The 16,217-nt window shown below is 44.8% G+C and overlaps 1 protein-coding gene across 1 annotated transcript in view; it reads right to left on the bottom strand.

Annotated features, from left to right (window-relative positions):
* Positions 1-15,768, bottom strand: part of METTL24 (methyltransferase like 24) — a 47,559-nt gene extending 31,791 nt beyond the window's left edge. The window contains exon 1 of the mRNA XM_086461302.1: positions 15,475-15,768. Within this exon, the coding sequence (XP_086317428.1) occupies positions 15,475-15,768 (294 nt within the window). The remainder of the gene's footprint in view (positions 1-15,474) is intronic.
* Between the last annotated feature and the right edge of the window lie 449 nt (positions 15,769-16,217).

Raw genomic sequence — 16,217 nt, 5'->3', positions numbered from 1 at the left:
CATCACAGAAGAGGAACCCCAGACCAGACTATCATACATGCCACGCTGCAGAAGAACCTGTATTTTAGAGTGCTGAGCCTACTCTTTAGTCATGAGCCTGAAGCAACGCTTAATTGTACTTTACTCTTCAACAGGGTTGAGTAACTCCAAATGTTTTATGTTTGGAGCAGCAATACATGGCACAAGTAAAATAAACTCCACCTCAAAGCAGAGGTGTCAATAGGAAAGAACAAGTATACCTCAGCCTTGGCAAAGACTTGCTCAAGAAAGTTCAATTCATAGGTTCCCCTTTAGCTAAACATAATCAGCATCATACAGAGGGCTCACAAGAGATACACCCATAAAAACATGCTTCACTACATTGTTAATTTAGAAGTAATGGGGACACAGAGGCTCAGTAAGCTGTAATTTAAAATATAGGCTTACAAAGCAACTATGACTCATATTTAGAGCTCTGAGTGAATTAATTTCTAACATGAGCTCTGAGTGAATTAATTTCTAACATGGCTGGCTTTATAGGTGTCCCATCCCCACGTGCCTGAACTGTTTCCTTCCCCTTTTCCTCTATTACTATTATTTTCTGGTTTTCTTTGCAGTTTGGCTTTCTTAAACATATGGGAGTTTTGCTTAAGAAACAATATTGCAGAAACTGCAACATACACTCCTGCTCTGCCTGTGTGTGTATTGAGAGAAAAGCAGTGGGTTCCCTCTGAGGCGTCAGGCACGGGGAGTATCACAGGGGAACGCAGCTGACATCCAGTCCTGCAGCCATCTAAACTGAGAATTTCCACTCCAACAGTGGAACTTTCACGTGCTGCACAAAGTCCATAATGAACTGAAAAAAAATAATACAGGAAATCTTTCTATTTTTCCCAAGTTTGTCTAAAGCAGAGGCATCTCTGACAACACTGCAGGCAAGCACACAGCCTTCTTCGTACCCAGCCACCACAGGATTGCTCCATCCTCTGTACACACTGGGTTGGTGCAGTGGGACAAGTGGGCTACATAGGGAATCCCTCCCACAGAACTCCAGTGCTGTAAAACCATAGTGTGTGTGTTACAGAATGGTTTGGATTAGAAGGGATCTTTATAGATCACCTAGTCCAACCCCCCTGCCATGGGCAGGGATACCTTCCACTGGATCAGGCTGCTCAAACTAAACAGTATCGCTCCCAGTATGGACCCTTGAGGGACACCGCTCGTTACTGGTTTCTTCTTGGACATGGAGTCATTTACTGTAACTCTCTGGACACGTCCGTCCAGCCAATTCCTTATCCAACAGTCCATCCATCAAACCCATAGCTCTCCAATTTAGAGGTAAGAATGTTGTGGGAGACCATGTCAAAAGCCCTACAGAAGTCCATGCAGATGACATCTGTAGCTCTTTCCTTGTCCACTGATGCAGACACTCCATCATAGCAGGCCACTAGATTAGTCAGGCATGACTTGCCCTTGGTGATGCCATCCTAGCTGTCCCTAATCACCTGCTTGTCTTCCGTATGTTTTGACGTATCTTCCAGGACGATCTGCTCCATGATATTATGCAAAGATTTGATTGTAGAACATTTGGCTGAGGAACAAAAGCTTTGCGCCAAGATGAGTAAGAAACATAACGCATACAGCCAGGCTCCCCCGTGCAGCAACGCTACTTACCACAGTAAACCCTGCCTGTGGAAACCAGTCCTGCAATAAGAGTGTTTCCTGCATTAAGTGGGTGTCTTCAATTTAAATGAGTTTTCGACACAGCTTGTATATGAAGAATTTTAATAACTAGAAGTGTTTCTATGTCTGGACACGTGTTTTATTTTATTGAAGAGGGAACTTCTAGGATGCACTTAACTCTACCCTAGCTCCTTGCTCTCTGTGCATCACCTCCTCCAAGCCTCTGCAGTGCAGCACACATTTGTCTGCCTGGGAGCAGGATGTTACTGCTGTGAGAGCCAACTTACGCAGCTCTCAGCATCACCCAGAGGGCTTAGCTTGAAAGCAGTTTATCAGCACTTGCTTCCCAAGGCTGCAGTTTGCACTGTAAGTAAAACTCCTACACTTAGCTGGGGAAAGGAAAAAAACATTTCTCGAACGCAAAGTTTTACATTGAAATGAAGAAAACAATTTTCTGACTTCAATTCTCATTAGGAACCAAAAAAGTCTTTACCCTTGTAGAATCAGTCTGAACATGCATAAATAATAACCCCTAGAAAGGCAGCAATCACCAAGCATTTCACCTCTGCTCTTCTTTTGTTAATATTCATGTTTATTTTCTGCTCCTTTTGCTTCTGATTTCCCATCTGATGGTATGAAATGGAGACACGCACAAATTACAGCTGCTGCGCTCGCAGGGAACTGCTGGCCTAACCTGCAGGCAAGCCACACCAGCACCCTCAACGCAAAACACCAACAACTTCGATGCCCTGGGAGGTTCATCATTTCACAAGCAAAGCCCATGCTCAAGCTCTCTCCAACTCCACTTTCCGTTTTGTGTCTTTTCCCCCAAACAAGTGTCTCATAAGAAAAGCATAAGCAGAAAAAAAAAAAAAAAAGAAAAGGATGCTTGGCACTGACTTCAGATGACAGAATTTATATCACTTTAAGAATCAAGAAATGGCTTTGGAAAAATAAAGAGCACCTTCTAAAACTAACAAGACGTGGCCAGATCCATAGAGGAATTTAGGTGACTAATGCTCCACTGAATTCAAATCAAAACCCAGACTTCCATAGGAAATGGGTAATTGGAACCAGCTTACCAGGTTTAAATTAGCCATTGTGGACATAACCTGTAGCTAGACCTGAGCTTCAGCGACTAAGGTACGTCACCCTGGGTGCAGGTTTGTGACTTACAGGAAACAGGTGTTTCAGAACACTTGCCAAAATATTAATTTGTAGGTACTTACGAATTCAGAAATCATTGCATCTAATTTATTATTTACATAGCAAAACCACCACCCCTCACTACCTCTGAGGAATAAATTCACTGCAACCAAAGTAGCTGGGAGCTGCGGAGGTAGGAACAAGCAGCGTTGCACCAGGGAACCCCTCTTCGGACCTTCAAACATCACCAAAGACTGACAGCTCTGCCGTAGGAAATCCCATCAACATCAGGGAGAAATACACGTTTATTAAAAAAGAGATTGATTTTACTCTGCTAAGAGACACACAGCTTTAAAAATAGCCAAGTGGGATTTCTTTGCTATGGTAATAAAATAAAATAAATAAATCAGGCAGCAGCATTCCAGCACTATCCAGAGGCTGACAGCATGATAATTCATATCTGATGGAGAGAAAACCAGGAGCCAGAACAGATTGAAATTTATAGAAGCAAATTCTCCAAACTGATTAAGCAGTGTAATACTCAATCAGCTGAATTATTTTCAGTGCCTGCACGCCTTTGCCAACACTTAAGGATAACAGCAAGAAACAAATACAGCAACTACTGGTCACTGCTTGTCAAATTCAGGCTTTGGCTACACAGAGGCAAGACCATGGTTTCAACCTGTATTCATAACTGCTTTAAATGAAGTGCTTTGATTGACAAAATGTGGGACATGTCATAGTCCATATACAGGAAAAGAAAAAGCTATTTTCCTCTAGGTTGACTTCATCACAATATTCAAACCACTGCGTACAATAAACAGAATTCATCAGTAAACAATCAGCCAGCCACATAAGCCAAGTTTATTTTGTGCAAATTCCAGCATTCTAACTGTGATTTACAGATAGGGATGCCTCTGGCAGCCTATCCACTGACTTCAGCAGGCTCAGCCTGAGGCTAAGAACCGGGGAAAAAGAAGGTGCTTTAAAGTAAAACTTAATGCTTTCACACAAATAAGAGCATTTCACACTTCTGTAGCTTTCTCTCTCATCCAAGTGGAGTTCAAACGTCTAAACAGAAATGGTCCACCACACCCTCCAGCCTAAAGGGAGACCTGAAGCATCAGAAAACCCCTTCCCCTTCATCTGCCTCTTCTGGGCAAGGACCAGAAGAACCTTCTGTGGCCAGGGAGCAGGAGAGGGCAGTATTTGTCACAGGCATCTATAATATCGTAAAGTAAACATCAGGTTTTATCCATGGGTAAACCAAAAGGCTGAGTGACTTCTACAGGTATTTAGATTTCATGGCGTAAAACCTAAGGTAAGATAGAAAACATTCTCAATAGGTACCTAGGGGCTTCCATCCCTCCAACCCACCATTGGTTCACTTGATCATACTGGGTTTTACTGGACAGCGAGGGATGACTTAAAAAGACAAGCATCACTTTTTTCTTCTTCAACTCCTTATTTCATACAAATGTTAGTTAACAAAACAAGGCAATGGAGCTCCACAGAATGAACTGTATACTAGCTTTAAATGTCTACAAATACACTCCCTTTCTTGTTTTTAATATGATTATGGATTACTGCCCTCAGTCTAGAGCTATGTAAAAGTCTTCCAAGGAAAATAAAAGTGTGTTGGGCAATTAGTTCCCCGTGTCTAGCAAGGGAATGAGAGCTGGCTTACAAGTTGTTAGGATTTTAAGTACAAGATGATACATTTATTTTCGAATTTATAAAGAAGAAAATCAAGCTCCTTTCACAGCACAAAATTTTGAAAAGTTTCTTGTTCAAGACAAGTATAGACCCAAGTATCATAAGCCTGTGGAGGATGGGCTTGGGCAAATATGCACCATCCTCTTTAGTTAAGGACATTTTCCAATGTTTTATTACTAATTCTGAGCATTATACAGAATATAGCACTGAACAGCTACATGGTTTGACCCTGAAAGCCTGACGTACCCAGAATTCCCACAGATTTCATAATGAATAATAATTGCAAGATCAAACCATTAATCAAGACATCTAACTAAGAAGAAACACATCAGCTCAGCAGCAGCCAATTGACACATAATTGCTTCTTGTTTAATTTTCTCAAAAGAGCAAGGGAAAAGGAACAAGATGCCGTTGCTTTGCTCTATTCAGGATGAAACAAAGTTCACTTCTTTGAAAGTTTCAGTGCCGCAGAACAACCATGAGGAAAGCCCAAAAAGAGACACGACATCAGTACTAACAAATTTTATTGTTCCTTTGGGGTTTTTCCAGCTCCTACCCTGCAGCGTTCATCTCTGGGATAAATCTCTATCCTCCACTAGTGCCGTCAACTCTGCAGGACGCAGGAAGGATTTCAAACTGATTCTTATCATTTTTAGGCTTCTAAGTGGCAAGTATTATTTAACATTACATGCCATATCAATAGACATTACCATCTCTTTCCCCTGGCATTTCAAACACTGTCTCTTTGTAAAATATGAAAGAGGATGTTAAATAAAGCACACTGACTTTGAAGCTCCCAGTTAATTATTTGACTTAGCTAGCTGCTGGGAGAGGAATGAGGAAGAAGGGTGGGGATGGATGGGGCAAAGGGGGGAGGTTAAAGCGGTGACAGCAACTCTACAATGCTAACGTCCACTGGTTCTAACACCATTTTCAGCTGCACACATTTCCCAGCCAGGTCCAGCCCCTGACACATCACCGATATTTGCTTTTTGCCTACTTTTTGTCTAGGTTAATTTTCCCCAGCAGACCACCCTGTCACACACATAATAATATAAAAACCAGTGACTTGTTACCTCATCAAAACCAACAGCAAGAACACAGAGCATCCACTATTTTAGCAAAATCCCTAAGAGAGAGACGAGTTGCCTAATGAGTTGCGGACCTGTCCTTGCTAAGTTCTCAAGGCCCACAAAGTTGGTTTTCCACACCCTGAGGAGGGCAAAACGTTCAATTCCTTCAGTCTGCAGGAGCCACAAGGTCAGTCCTGGAAACGACCCAGAATTTTGTCACTTCCAGGAGAACCTACAGCAATGCACCTGACATCTATCAGAGAGTGGAACCCAAAGAAAACTTCAGTGGGTCACTTAAATGAGCTGTTGGTTAGCTCTTTCTGCAACAAGCATGTAAACCCAGAGGTTTTCCATGTAAAATCTAAAGCAGTTGGCTTGACCTAAAAATCCTAAGAGACTTCAGAAGCCAATGGCTCACTGAAAGACCCCCTGGTCCCATATTCCCAGAGACAAGAGAAGGCCCCATTGTGTGATGGGGAGAGGTGGCAGCAGGAAGGACATTCCTCACAAGGGTCCCCCAGATTTGGGATTTGCAAAGCCCAAACCGTTCTGTGGTACTGACTTTCAAAGAACACTGCAAAGCCATTTTGTTCCCGTCTGTGGAGAGTACAGAGGAGACTTCGGTGAGAAGCGAGATTTCTGTGTATGTGGTAACAGTTGCTGGAACTATTACATTTATCATTACACAGAAACATAATGAAAGGTTTTTTTATTGTATTTATAATGTGTCAAGGAGGACATAAATTACAGAGCTAGTTTTTAAATGCTGCAAAAACAAATGAAAAAGAAAGCAACCACCAATGGGTTCCCCCAGAGCCAGACCCAGGACCTGCGCTTTTCAAGAGGGTCAGCAGTCACATGAGGACACTCTGTCCACCCTCTCCCTGACAGTGCAGTCCATGAGCATCTCACAGCCAGCACCTTTTTTGATAGCACATGGGCCTGATGGCATATTTAAAAGCAAGACTACTGAAGACAGGACAGAAGATCAGGCAGGGGAAAACACGTGTCATTGAAGATCCAAACTCTTCCACTTAGTGCTGCATAATCAGCTGGGAATGTTTCCGCCATCTCCTGCTTAAATTGACTCAGTTGTTGCCATAGGAGCAAGTGCAAAATCATGGCTTTCATCTATCTGTTACCCAAGGCACCAGTCCATTTGCACACATGGTTTCTATTGCCCTTAGAGATTTGCTAACCCAAAATAGGACAGCCTGACGCCCTGTCACTTTTGAATACAGAAAACACTAACATAAACAACATCTATGTTATGGATTCCAGGATATACATGCTATACCACAATTAAAAGAAAAATTAAATCAAATCTCTTTTTTTTTCCCTTTTACTTTTTCCACTGAAAAGAATGCTGTTTGATCTTAGACTTAAACAGCATGGAAGGGCTCTGGACAACGTTTTATCATACACAAAAATATCTTGGTGCGTATCTGCTAGCTATGAAAACACTCAAGCTGATGAAACAACTCACATCCACTGCACACAGCTCTGGAGCACTGAACAGCCGTCCAAGACAAACACAACTCAAAGTTAATATTAGAACAAGTGATAAGAGGGCGCTGCTGCGGATGCCATCAAAGATTAGTGGTGGTTCACACAGACTTTCTCACCTATGTGTTAAGTCTCTTATCTAAGCTGTGCCATGAGTGACAGCCATCACTGCCAGGCTGCAGGAGGACAGTGTGGTCTACCACAATCAAACCAAACTTCTTGTGTGAGAACCAGAGGTCCCTCATTAACACTATCTATTCTACAACTTAGTTGTAAGAGAGATGATGCACTTGTCACATTGTCTATATGAGTCTGCAAGGCATCTGTTAGAGGGGTTTGTTCTTCACCACCAGATTTCAGTGCTGCGTCCCTTGTGATGGGCCACTGGAGTTTTGCCCTGGGTTCTATACCAAAGATGCACCAGCTGCACCTCAGTCTGAACCCTGCCCACAGTTCAGTAAAAGTGGCATGAGAGATGCCCGGCATGCTGGCACCTACCGTGCAGCCTTGAAGCAGACACACATCTCTGTTAACTGCCTGGCTGCATGGGTAAATGATGATGTGAATTGACTGAACAAACTGGGATGAAAACCTTACTAGCAACTAAGTTAAATATTTAGCTCATAAGAAGGCAGCTAAAGGTCAGAATTGTAAAGGAAAAACCCTAAGGCATTCTAGGAGATTTTTACTTGTCCCAGATCTCTCTTCCTGGCCTCTTCTCTCTCCAAAGAAGGAAGTTTGGGAAAAGAATGAAGCAAGCTTGGCCACCTTGGGAACTTCTTGAGCAAGGAAAACTGCGTGTTCAAAACTGTCCTCACTTCTATTATTTCTAGTATAAAACATGAAATGTGACAAAAGATAATTTTTGTTACTAACTGTGCTCATTGTCTTCAAGGCTGTCAATATTTCCGACTTTCAGGGACTCTTGCTCCTTTCCCATGACAAGACTGTGACTTGCTGTACAACTGACTTTCATACCAGTGCTCTCCTCCTCCCATCTCCTGCTTGACAGCTGCTTTCATGCAGAAGACATTCTTTCCTCCTCCAAGCATGTACACAGCACACAAAGGGGAATCCTGCTTGTTCGCTGCTAGTAAAGTCTGATAACCAGCAGTACACAATCCAGTGCCCCAAACACAGTGAACTGTGGAGGGGTGAAGAAAGAGGTGAGAGCAGAGGACGCGTTCATTGAATTGCTGCCTTTTAGTGGGACACAGAGGCCATGACCAGAGCTGTTCAGCCACTCTTGGAGCATCACCACATGGGCAGGAGGGCAGTGTGGGTCAACTCCCCACACAGCAGTCCCATTCAACAGTTTGAGCTGAAGGCAGCAAACGGGACTGGATCAGTATGGGTTTTTTCTGCACCTGCTACCACAGTCATAAAGGATCCATGTTTTGTACAAGGCCCGTGGACCATCTAGCCTGGTTCAAGGAAAAGATGGCACAAATGTGAAGGCCATCATGGAGCAAGGCATCTGCAGAAGAAATTACCACCTCGGTCCCTGGGTTATGTCCTTAAATAGGAAAGCTTGTATACCCTGAAAATTTTTTTTTTCTGTGCCACAGCTATCTAGAAAAAAAATATTCCCCTGTCTTTATATGCTGAAAGAAAGCCTTGAGTAGGTATTTGAAAGAAATCTATATTATTGAATATAATTAAGTCTCATAAAGCTGTAATGACTTTCTGAAGGATTATATTCCCCAGCTGCTTCTCAAAAATTCATGAAGGAAGAACCTATTTTAGGGAATAGAAAATGTGTAAGAAACAAGCTTATTCTGAGTAATCATTTACCTCACAAGATTGCAAGTGACATCATTGTCAGAAAAAACATTACCATCTCCTCTTTATGGTCTACCATAAACACATTTCATCTGCAGTTAAAATACAGTGAAAGCCCAGTATTGCCCTTGCTTGGCTACTTGGAGAAGGATTCCCATGCTTGGGTACCTTCCAGTGCCTCATCTACTTCCATTTACAGGCAGAGCTGGCTGGTGGTGCTCCCCAGATCAGTTTGTCTGCTGTCGAAAACTGCTATCAATAAAAGTTTCTTCTTTTCTTCCAAACACAATAACCTCTCTCAGTCTGTGCTATTAGCCTGAATATTTGAACAAAAACCAACCAAGGTTCTCACAGCTGTTCCCCAAGGTACTAATGGCCTGAAGCCATAAGCTCCTACCTTGTGCTGATCTCACAAGCTAAGCAACTTTGGGTCTATTTAGATTTGGTAAAAGACCTCCAAGTGCTGGAGGGAAAAAAAGTTGTCAAGTAGCGTTCCTTCCTCTGGGGTCTACTAAGTCATCACAGGACAATTATGGTGGGGTGTGGTCCCTCTAGTGAGGTATTATGCCAGGGCAAGTCTTTAAAGACCTCATTACCTCTTTTTACTACATTTAACTTTAGACCATTGTTCAGGCTAAATTCCAGTTTGGCTAATCACCTTGTACCTGCCAGACTGCTTCTCTAATTGCAGAGTGGGTAAATGTAGACAGAGGGACCTCAGGAGGTTGACTGACTCTACCTCCCTGCCCTGAAGCACAACTAAGGATACCTAGATCTTCCCTGTGTGGACACCCAAAGTTCACATTTTTCTAGGGAGTCTTTCCACTGCTTACCCAACCGCAGAGTTAAAGGTTTTCCTAGTATCTTGCCTGAAAAATAAGCCAGTTACTTCTTGTCCTATGTGCAGTGGACCTAAGGAACAATTGGTCATTATGCCCTTCAAAAAAAAAATATTATTTTTAGTTTGAAGAGTCTTGGCACATTCCTCTCAAAACTACTTTTCCCTATTCAAAACAAGTACAAGTTCTGCCAGGGTTTCCCCACAGGCCTGCCTTCCTGGTCTTCTTAATGCCTTTTTCCTCCCATTGAGACTCTCTCTAGTTTGTCTAACTATTATTAAAGGAGATGCCCAGAAGTACGCACACTATTTATTCAAAAGAATTAACAATATCCAGCTCTTCAGCACTGCTCTCCTCTGCAACACAACCACAGCTGCAACTCACGTTCATCAAGGCTAGGGTGCTATTCACTCCTCACCACAGCATTTAGAGAACAGTGCTGCACCCTGTAAAGCCTGACGTGTCTGGTACACAGGTGAGGTGACTGGAACAAACTCTAGATTTAAATTCACTAGGAGAGCCAAAAGGCTGCCTTGAGCCATGCTGCTGCCCCGGCAGCTCCCTTGTTTTGGCTCAGCCTGCGCCAACCTGCTCCTTTAAACACAGCCTGATGTGACTTGCTGTACAGCTTCCAAAGCCCTGTCATGTTAAACTTAGCTGTAATGTTAAAAGCATTGCTCCAGGCATACATAACGAATAAACCGTTATGAAAGTTAAGCGCCAATCCAAAACAGACCAGCTAGTACACCACAGGATATGGAAAGACAGACGGATATATTTGACTTCAGAATAACCAAGTTTTTTCCAAGAATCTTAGCTCCTGCTCATCAAAAGGCAGAGTAACTTCCTATTCAAGTAGTACCCAAAGTTTACCAGATTCTTAAAGATGTGAAGTCAGCTTGGAAACACCGTAAATACAAACAGGCAAAGAAAATATCTGATACTTTTTTTTACCAGATTTGTAGAAGAAGTAAAAAGGACTTACATATTGCTGACATAAACCTAAATAGCACTGTCATTTTAAAATTAAAAATCAAATGTAAAATTTAAGTAAAATCTTAGGAATAACGTTATGCTAAATTACATGAGGTTATTTTGAACCTGCCATATTATTAACTGCCAGCTATTCCACATAACTTCAAAGATATCACTCCAAATAATTTGCAGATTTCAATTACGTTAAAGACATGACTGTTATCAGTCATTACTGCAGAGAAGCGGTAACATCTCAGAAATAGTTTCTATTTAAAGAAAAGCAAAACCTGCAATCCAACAAGCAACAGCAAAAGACAACTAGTCTGTATATATAAAGAATGAAAATACAAATGTATACAAGTGTAAGTAACGCCTATAAAAATATAATCCCACAAGATTTTTTTTCTTTTAGGCAATGATACTTCCTGTTTCGAAATATGTTATAATCCCATACAAGATACAAATGGGCCCAGCAGCAAAATCGCTTAGCTTTTAATCACTGAAAGTAAATGTTTTTATACCCCTAAATATGAGATGAAAGAGCATCCAAAATAAAATGAAGTTAACTTCAGCAGGGTACCACACTCCCCACCTTCAGACGGCCACAACAAAGTGATTTCCAAGTGATACTACAATTTTCAAACTAAATTTAGTAATTTGCTTGTCTTCCAGCAGGCACACTTTCAGAAGATACACCTGTGGCTGCAGCCTAGCAGCCTCAAGCATTTCTCCAAGCCTTCCAGGAGTCCCCCACTGCACAGCCCAGCTACACCCGCGCAGAAAGCAAAACCCCGAACCTCAGTTTTTTGGAGAGACATAGTCACACCACTTGCTGTATCAGCAAGCAGAACTACAGGAACTTAAAACACCTGCCTGGACTAACATCAGCCTTTTTTCTTTCATGCATAACCATAACTTTTTTTTTTCCCTCCTCCTCCATGGAAATAAATCTGCCCAGAAGGCAAAGGACTCCAGCTTTTCTCAACCAGACTCTCGGAGAGGGCTCCTCCCCATTCCAGAGCAGGAGAGCCAACACAACCTTGTTATTGCAATCACTGTGATAAAAATTTGCTGTTCTTTCAAATTCCAAATGCAACAAATTATTTTTTTTTTCTACCATCACACCCTCATTTTAAAACTCTCCTTCCGTGTCTGCAGTACTACGCGGGTGCAGACCTCACTAATACCTACAGCAAGAGCAGGTACACGTGGCAGAATTTGAGTGTTTCCATGTAGCTGCAGTTTTTATCTGTTGCATATGTTACCAGACCAGTGCTTAACACAGCCAGAGCTTAGAATCACAGTTTATAAACATAGTTGGGCATCTTATTACCAACAACACAATTTTAAGCAGTCTCACCGCAACACAAACAGGATTACAAATTTCCATTTGCAGCACAACATTTAACTCTTCCCATTCTTCAGATGACCATCATATGCTCTCAATGCCGAACTTTGTTTATTGCCAGCAAGACCAGCAGCATCTGCTTTTTGGTAGGCTCCACCGGGAGCAAAACAGCTGGGACATAGCTCCCAAAAGCACCAGAACAGGCAGCTCTGGCAGCTCCCAGAGCTGTCACATAGCTAAATTATTTTATTCCCTGATGCTTTCAGTTAGCATTTTTTATGCATGCATCTTAAGGCACGAACAGACACTTGTAACCTCGACGGCCAAACCCTCCCATCTGCTGTGCAGTCACTCTCTCCGCTGACGGAGATTTACCAGCAGTCAGGAAAAGCGCACGACTGCCCAGGCAGTTCCCTGCAGAGGCAAGGGCCATTTATGGATGAGTCTCCGTCTTTCCCATCCTGTCTGGGTCTCTTTTTTTCCCCCTTCTGGTGCTGTTGGTTGTTTGATTGCAGTTGTGCTTGGGAAATAAACAACACAACTCTGCCTCAGGAAACTTTAAAGTGACTCAAAGTAGGCATCAAATCATTTCCTTGTGTGTTTTTGCAATTCTTTTTTTTTTATGCGGCCACGAAGTAGGATATTCAACTAGATCTATGGAAACACTCTGTTCATCGGTCTTCTGCATTAATTCAGTGATGTAAGTACGAGCAGAGTTATAACCAAGTGGCACTAGGAAAAAAGAGCAAAGTTTGGCTTTGCTGATTTTTCATTACTGCCATCCCGTAGGCTCACATATCGCAACATATTCTACCACCACCACCGTAATCAGCAGTAGGGAAAAAACCCATGCCTGAAAGACTCTGCAGGCTTCAAAAACAGACTGACAATGGTTTATGGACAGGTATAAGACACGTCGCTCTCCCCCAGCACACCAGCAGCACACACCAGCACACCACACTGGCAAAAGTTGCACACTGACACCTTTCTCCAGAACTGCTGGTAGAAGCCACAGACCACCAATTTAAGCAGCCTTTTCTGATAAGAGCTCCCATCTTGTCTTAAAGCAGTCTGGAGTGAAATACAGAAATACATTTCCTGATGAAAAAATAATATTAAAATAAACTACCCATTATTTTTTTTTAGCTAGCGTGCATGATCACCACTTCCACAAGAGAAAATGGGAGCACTCAGACCACTTCTACTTTATTTTCCCATCACTTTTCCCCCTATGTTTTTATTTAACAACTCTACCTCAAAATCAGTAATTCCCAGAATTTCAGCCCCCTATCCCCAAAGCCTTATCTTCACTCTAAGTAGATTTTTCTTAGCCTGAAGCAACATGCCTAAGTCAAATAGCTGAACATGGAAGACACCTGACGGTCTCAAATTTAACCTGGCAACTCCACCCTATATTATATTTACGAATATTTCTCACTTTACTTAATTAGTGGGATTCAAATGAGACCTCAGCAGCAACGTGCCCAACACCACAAACCACAGCAGCGATGTTTCACACACTGGAGACACACCAAAATGTGCTGTGGGCTTTCCAAGAGCCTTGAGCTCTCCCACGCCACAAGGTGCTGCCAGTTCCCTGGCACAACGAGCAGCCTCTCCTGATGCTACTTCTCCACTAGGATTTCCTCAAAAATCGTGAAAGAAATTAAGATATGCTTCACCTTTGCCTCCTGTTTTTTGATGCCATGCTTAGCATGTGTTTTCAATAAACTATCTGAACCCACATTTTTTTTCCCCTTGTGAATGCTGCATTTCTCCCATCGTTACAATCACTTAGAAGTTGGGCTTTAGAACGCCAAGTTACATGGCATTGACAATAAAAAACACAGAAACTGGTACTGCAAGATCTAGATGCCTCAACATGGTATCAATACCACAGCACATCGGGACACCCCATAGTAATTTTGACGAAGAAATGTGTGACAATATTGCCCTCATCATTGCCACAGTGGTGAAGGAAGCAAGGGATTATCTCATTCCTACTTCTAGACCTTTCAGGAAATCAGGTGCAGAAAGCAAGAGTTTTACTTTTCCATCACAGCTCCCCATGGAAGATGAGGTGAATCTAAAATTCAAACTATACACGAGTTCATTGTCCATCTCCTCCTTAAATAAAAAATAAATTACCGGGGGCACAGAGGCAAAGAAAAGAAAGCAGATTTGCAAATCAAACCCCATGATCACAGGACACCTCCTCAGATGGTGGTTTGGATGTTAGTAAGAGGTCTCTTCAGCAAGGGGGTCCAAGTAAACCCAGATAAAGCTTCGGTTTAAGGACAGGAGAAGGTTTAACTATTCCACTCATAACTGGTTTTATTCTCGTCAAGGCAAACATCAGAAACAGTTATTTACTTTGACCAAGAAGGTGGTCCCATCTCTAGCAAAGCTCCTTTTGCTCCTCTTCACAGTCATTCCAGCTTTAAGTATCTGCACATCTCTGCATCTCCTGACAGCAGGACATCAAAATTGGTGACAAGCTACTCTTTCCCAGCCTGCGAAAGCTGGCTCTTCTCCCCCTGAAAGACTGCAAAGAAAACTCTACAAAATAAACATCTGAATCCAAGTGATTCCTGAGAGAGTGGCATCTGCCAAAACCAAAGACAGCACAGAGCCTGCTGAAGAAGGCAGCGTCCCACTGCTGGTCATACATGCAGCTAACGGGTGGGGAGAAGTTCGTACTGACACTCCTCACTGCTGCTGAACTCCAGATGTTAATGACAGCCCTCACATTTCCAACAGGCTTTGCAGATGTTACCACGTCTGATCCTAACTACAGGTCCATTTACCAACTCATTAACTACCTCACTAATTCTCATGCAGACCACATCTTAGAAACATTTACTGACAGCCTTCAGCGAATGAAATGGCATTCAGATTCCAGGAATGCCAAGGGCCAAGGACTTTCCCCAAGCTTGCTCCTGCTGGGGGTGCTTCAGCCTCCTGCGCAAGCTTGGTGACTCTCCAGGTCAAGGTTACCTTTCCAGACCGAGGTCTGACCTTGTTCAGCCCCCACACCAGCCAGGTTTTCGCCAGCTGAGCAGCATCATTCAAAAACTCTCTTGACCACAAGACGCCTTCCTAGGAAGCTGCCACCACCCCACCTCACCTCACCACACCAACACCCTCCAGCCACTCTCCTCACCTCACCATACCAACAACACCCTCCAACCACTCTGCTCAGCTACAAGCAACACCTCAGCCACGGCAACAGCCCACGGGGCTCCGACGGTCGGATGTCCTTCAGCGGCCACAGAGCCCAACCCGGACCGGGGCGGCACAGAGACCCCAGAACCCTCAGCTCCGCCTTCAGGGGGAGAGGGGGCGCCGTGGTGCTGCGCCTGTCACGACTCAGAGGCGCTCCTGTCGCGACACGGCGGGCGCTTCCCCCCGCCCCAGCCCGCCCTACCTTCCTGCGGAGGCCGCCCGGGGGCTGCAGGGGGCAGCAGCCGGGCGCGGCGCTCCCCCGCCGGCCGCTCCGCACGTAGGTGACCCGCCGCCTGCCCGCCGCCGCCGCCGCCGGGTGGTGCTCCGTGCCGCGGGCCGGAGGGGGCGCCCGCCCCGCCACTGCCGCCTGCGCCCGGGGCTTCTCCTCCGGGCACCAGGATCGCCTCATGCCCAGCTGGAGGCAGAGGAAGAGCGCGGCCGAGAGCAGGCAGAGACGGAAGGCCGGTCCCCGCCACAGCGGCCGCTCCTTGGGCATGGCGGCGGGGGCTCGCCCTGCCCGGCGCTGCCGCCCCCCTGTCCCGCCGCAGGGCTCATGCCGCCGGCGGGCCGGGCCCCGCGGCCGCCGCCGAAAGTTGGGAGACCCCGCCCCGAGCGGGGCCGGCCGGGGAGGGGCCGGGATGCCCCTGCCCTTGCCCCTGTCCCGGCCCGGCGGGGGCTGCGGGGCGCCGGGGGTGCCCGCCTGCGGCCGGCCAGCGGGACGCTCCCCGCCCCGTGGGGCGTGGGTCGGTGGCCGGGCAGGAGCCTGGGGCTGGGGTCCTCACGGCCGCGGTCCTGGCCGTGTGGTGTGTGCCACACGTGCGTGTCACCCCTGCGCCCACCCGGAGCCGCGCTGCCCTCAAAGGCCGGGCGTCTGCATCAGTGTTCATCTGCTATGAACACTGCCCTCCCTAGCTGTTACATCCACCCGTCTTCACAGTATGGAAG

This window comes from Leptosomus discolor, chromosome 2, assembly GCF_034619465.1.
Source record: "Leptosomus discolor isolate bLepDis1 chromosome 2, bLepDis1.hap2, whole genome shotgun sequence".
NCBI lineage: Eukaryota > Metazoa > Chordata > Aves > Leptosomiformes > Leptosomidae > Leptosomus > Leptosomus discolor.
The sequence above is the reverse complement of the archived record's forward strand: the minus strand, read 5'-3'. Positions and strand labels throughout refer to the sequence as shown.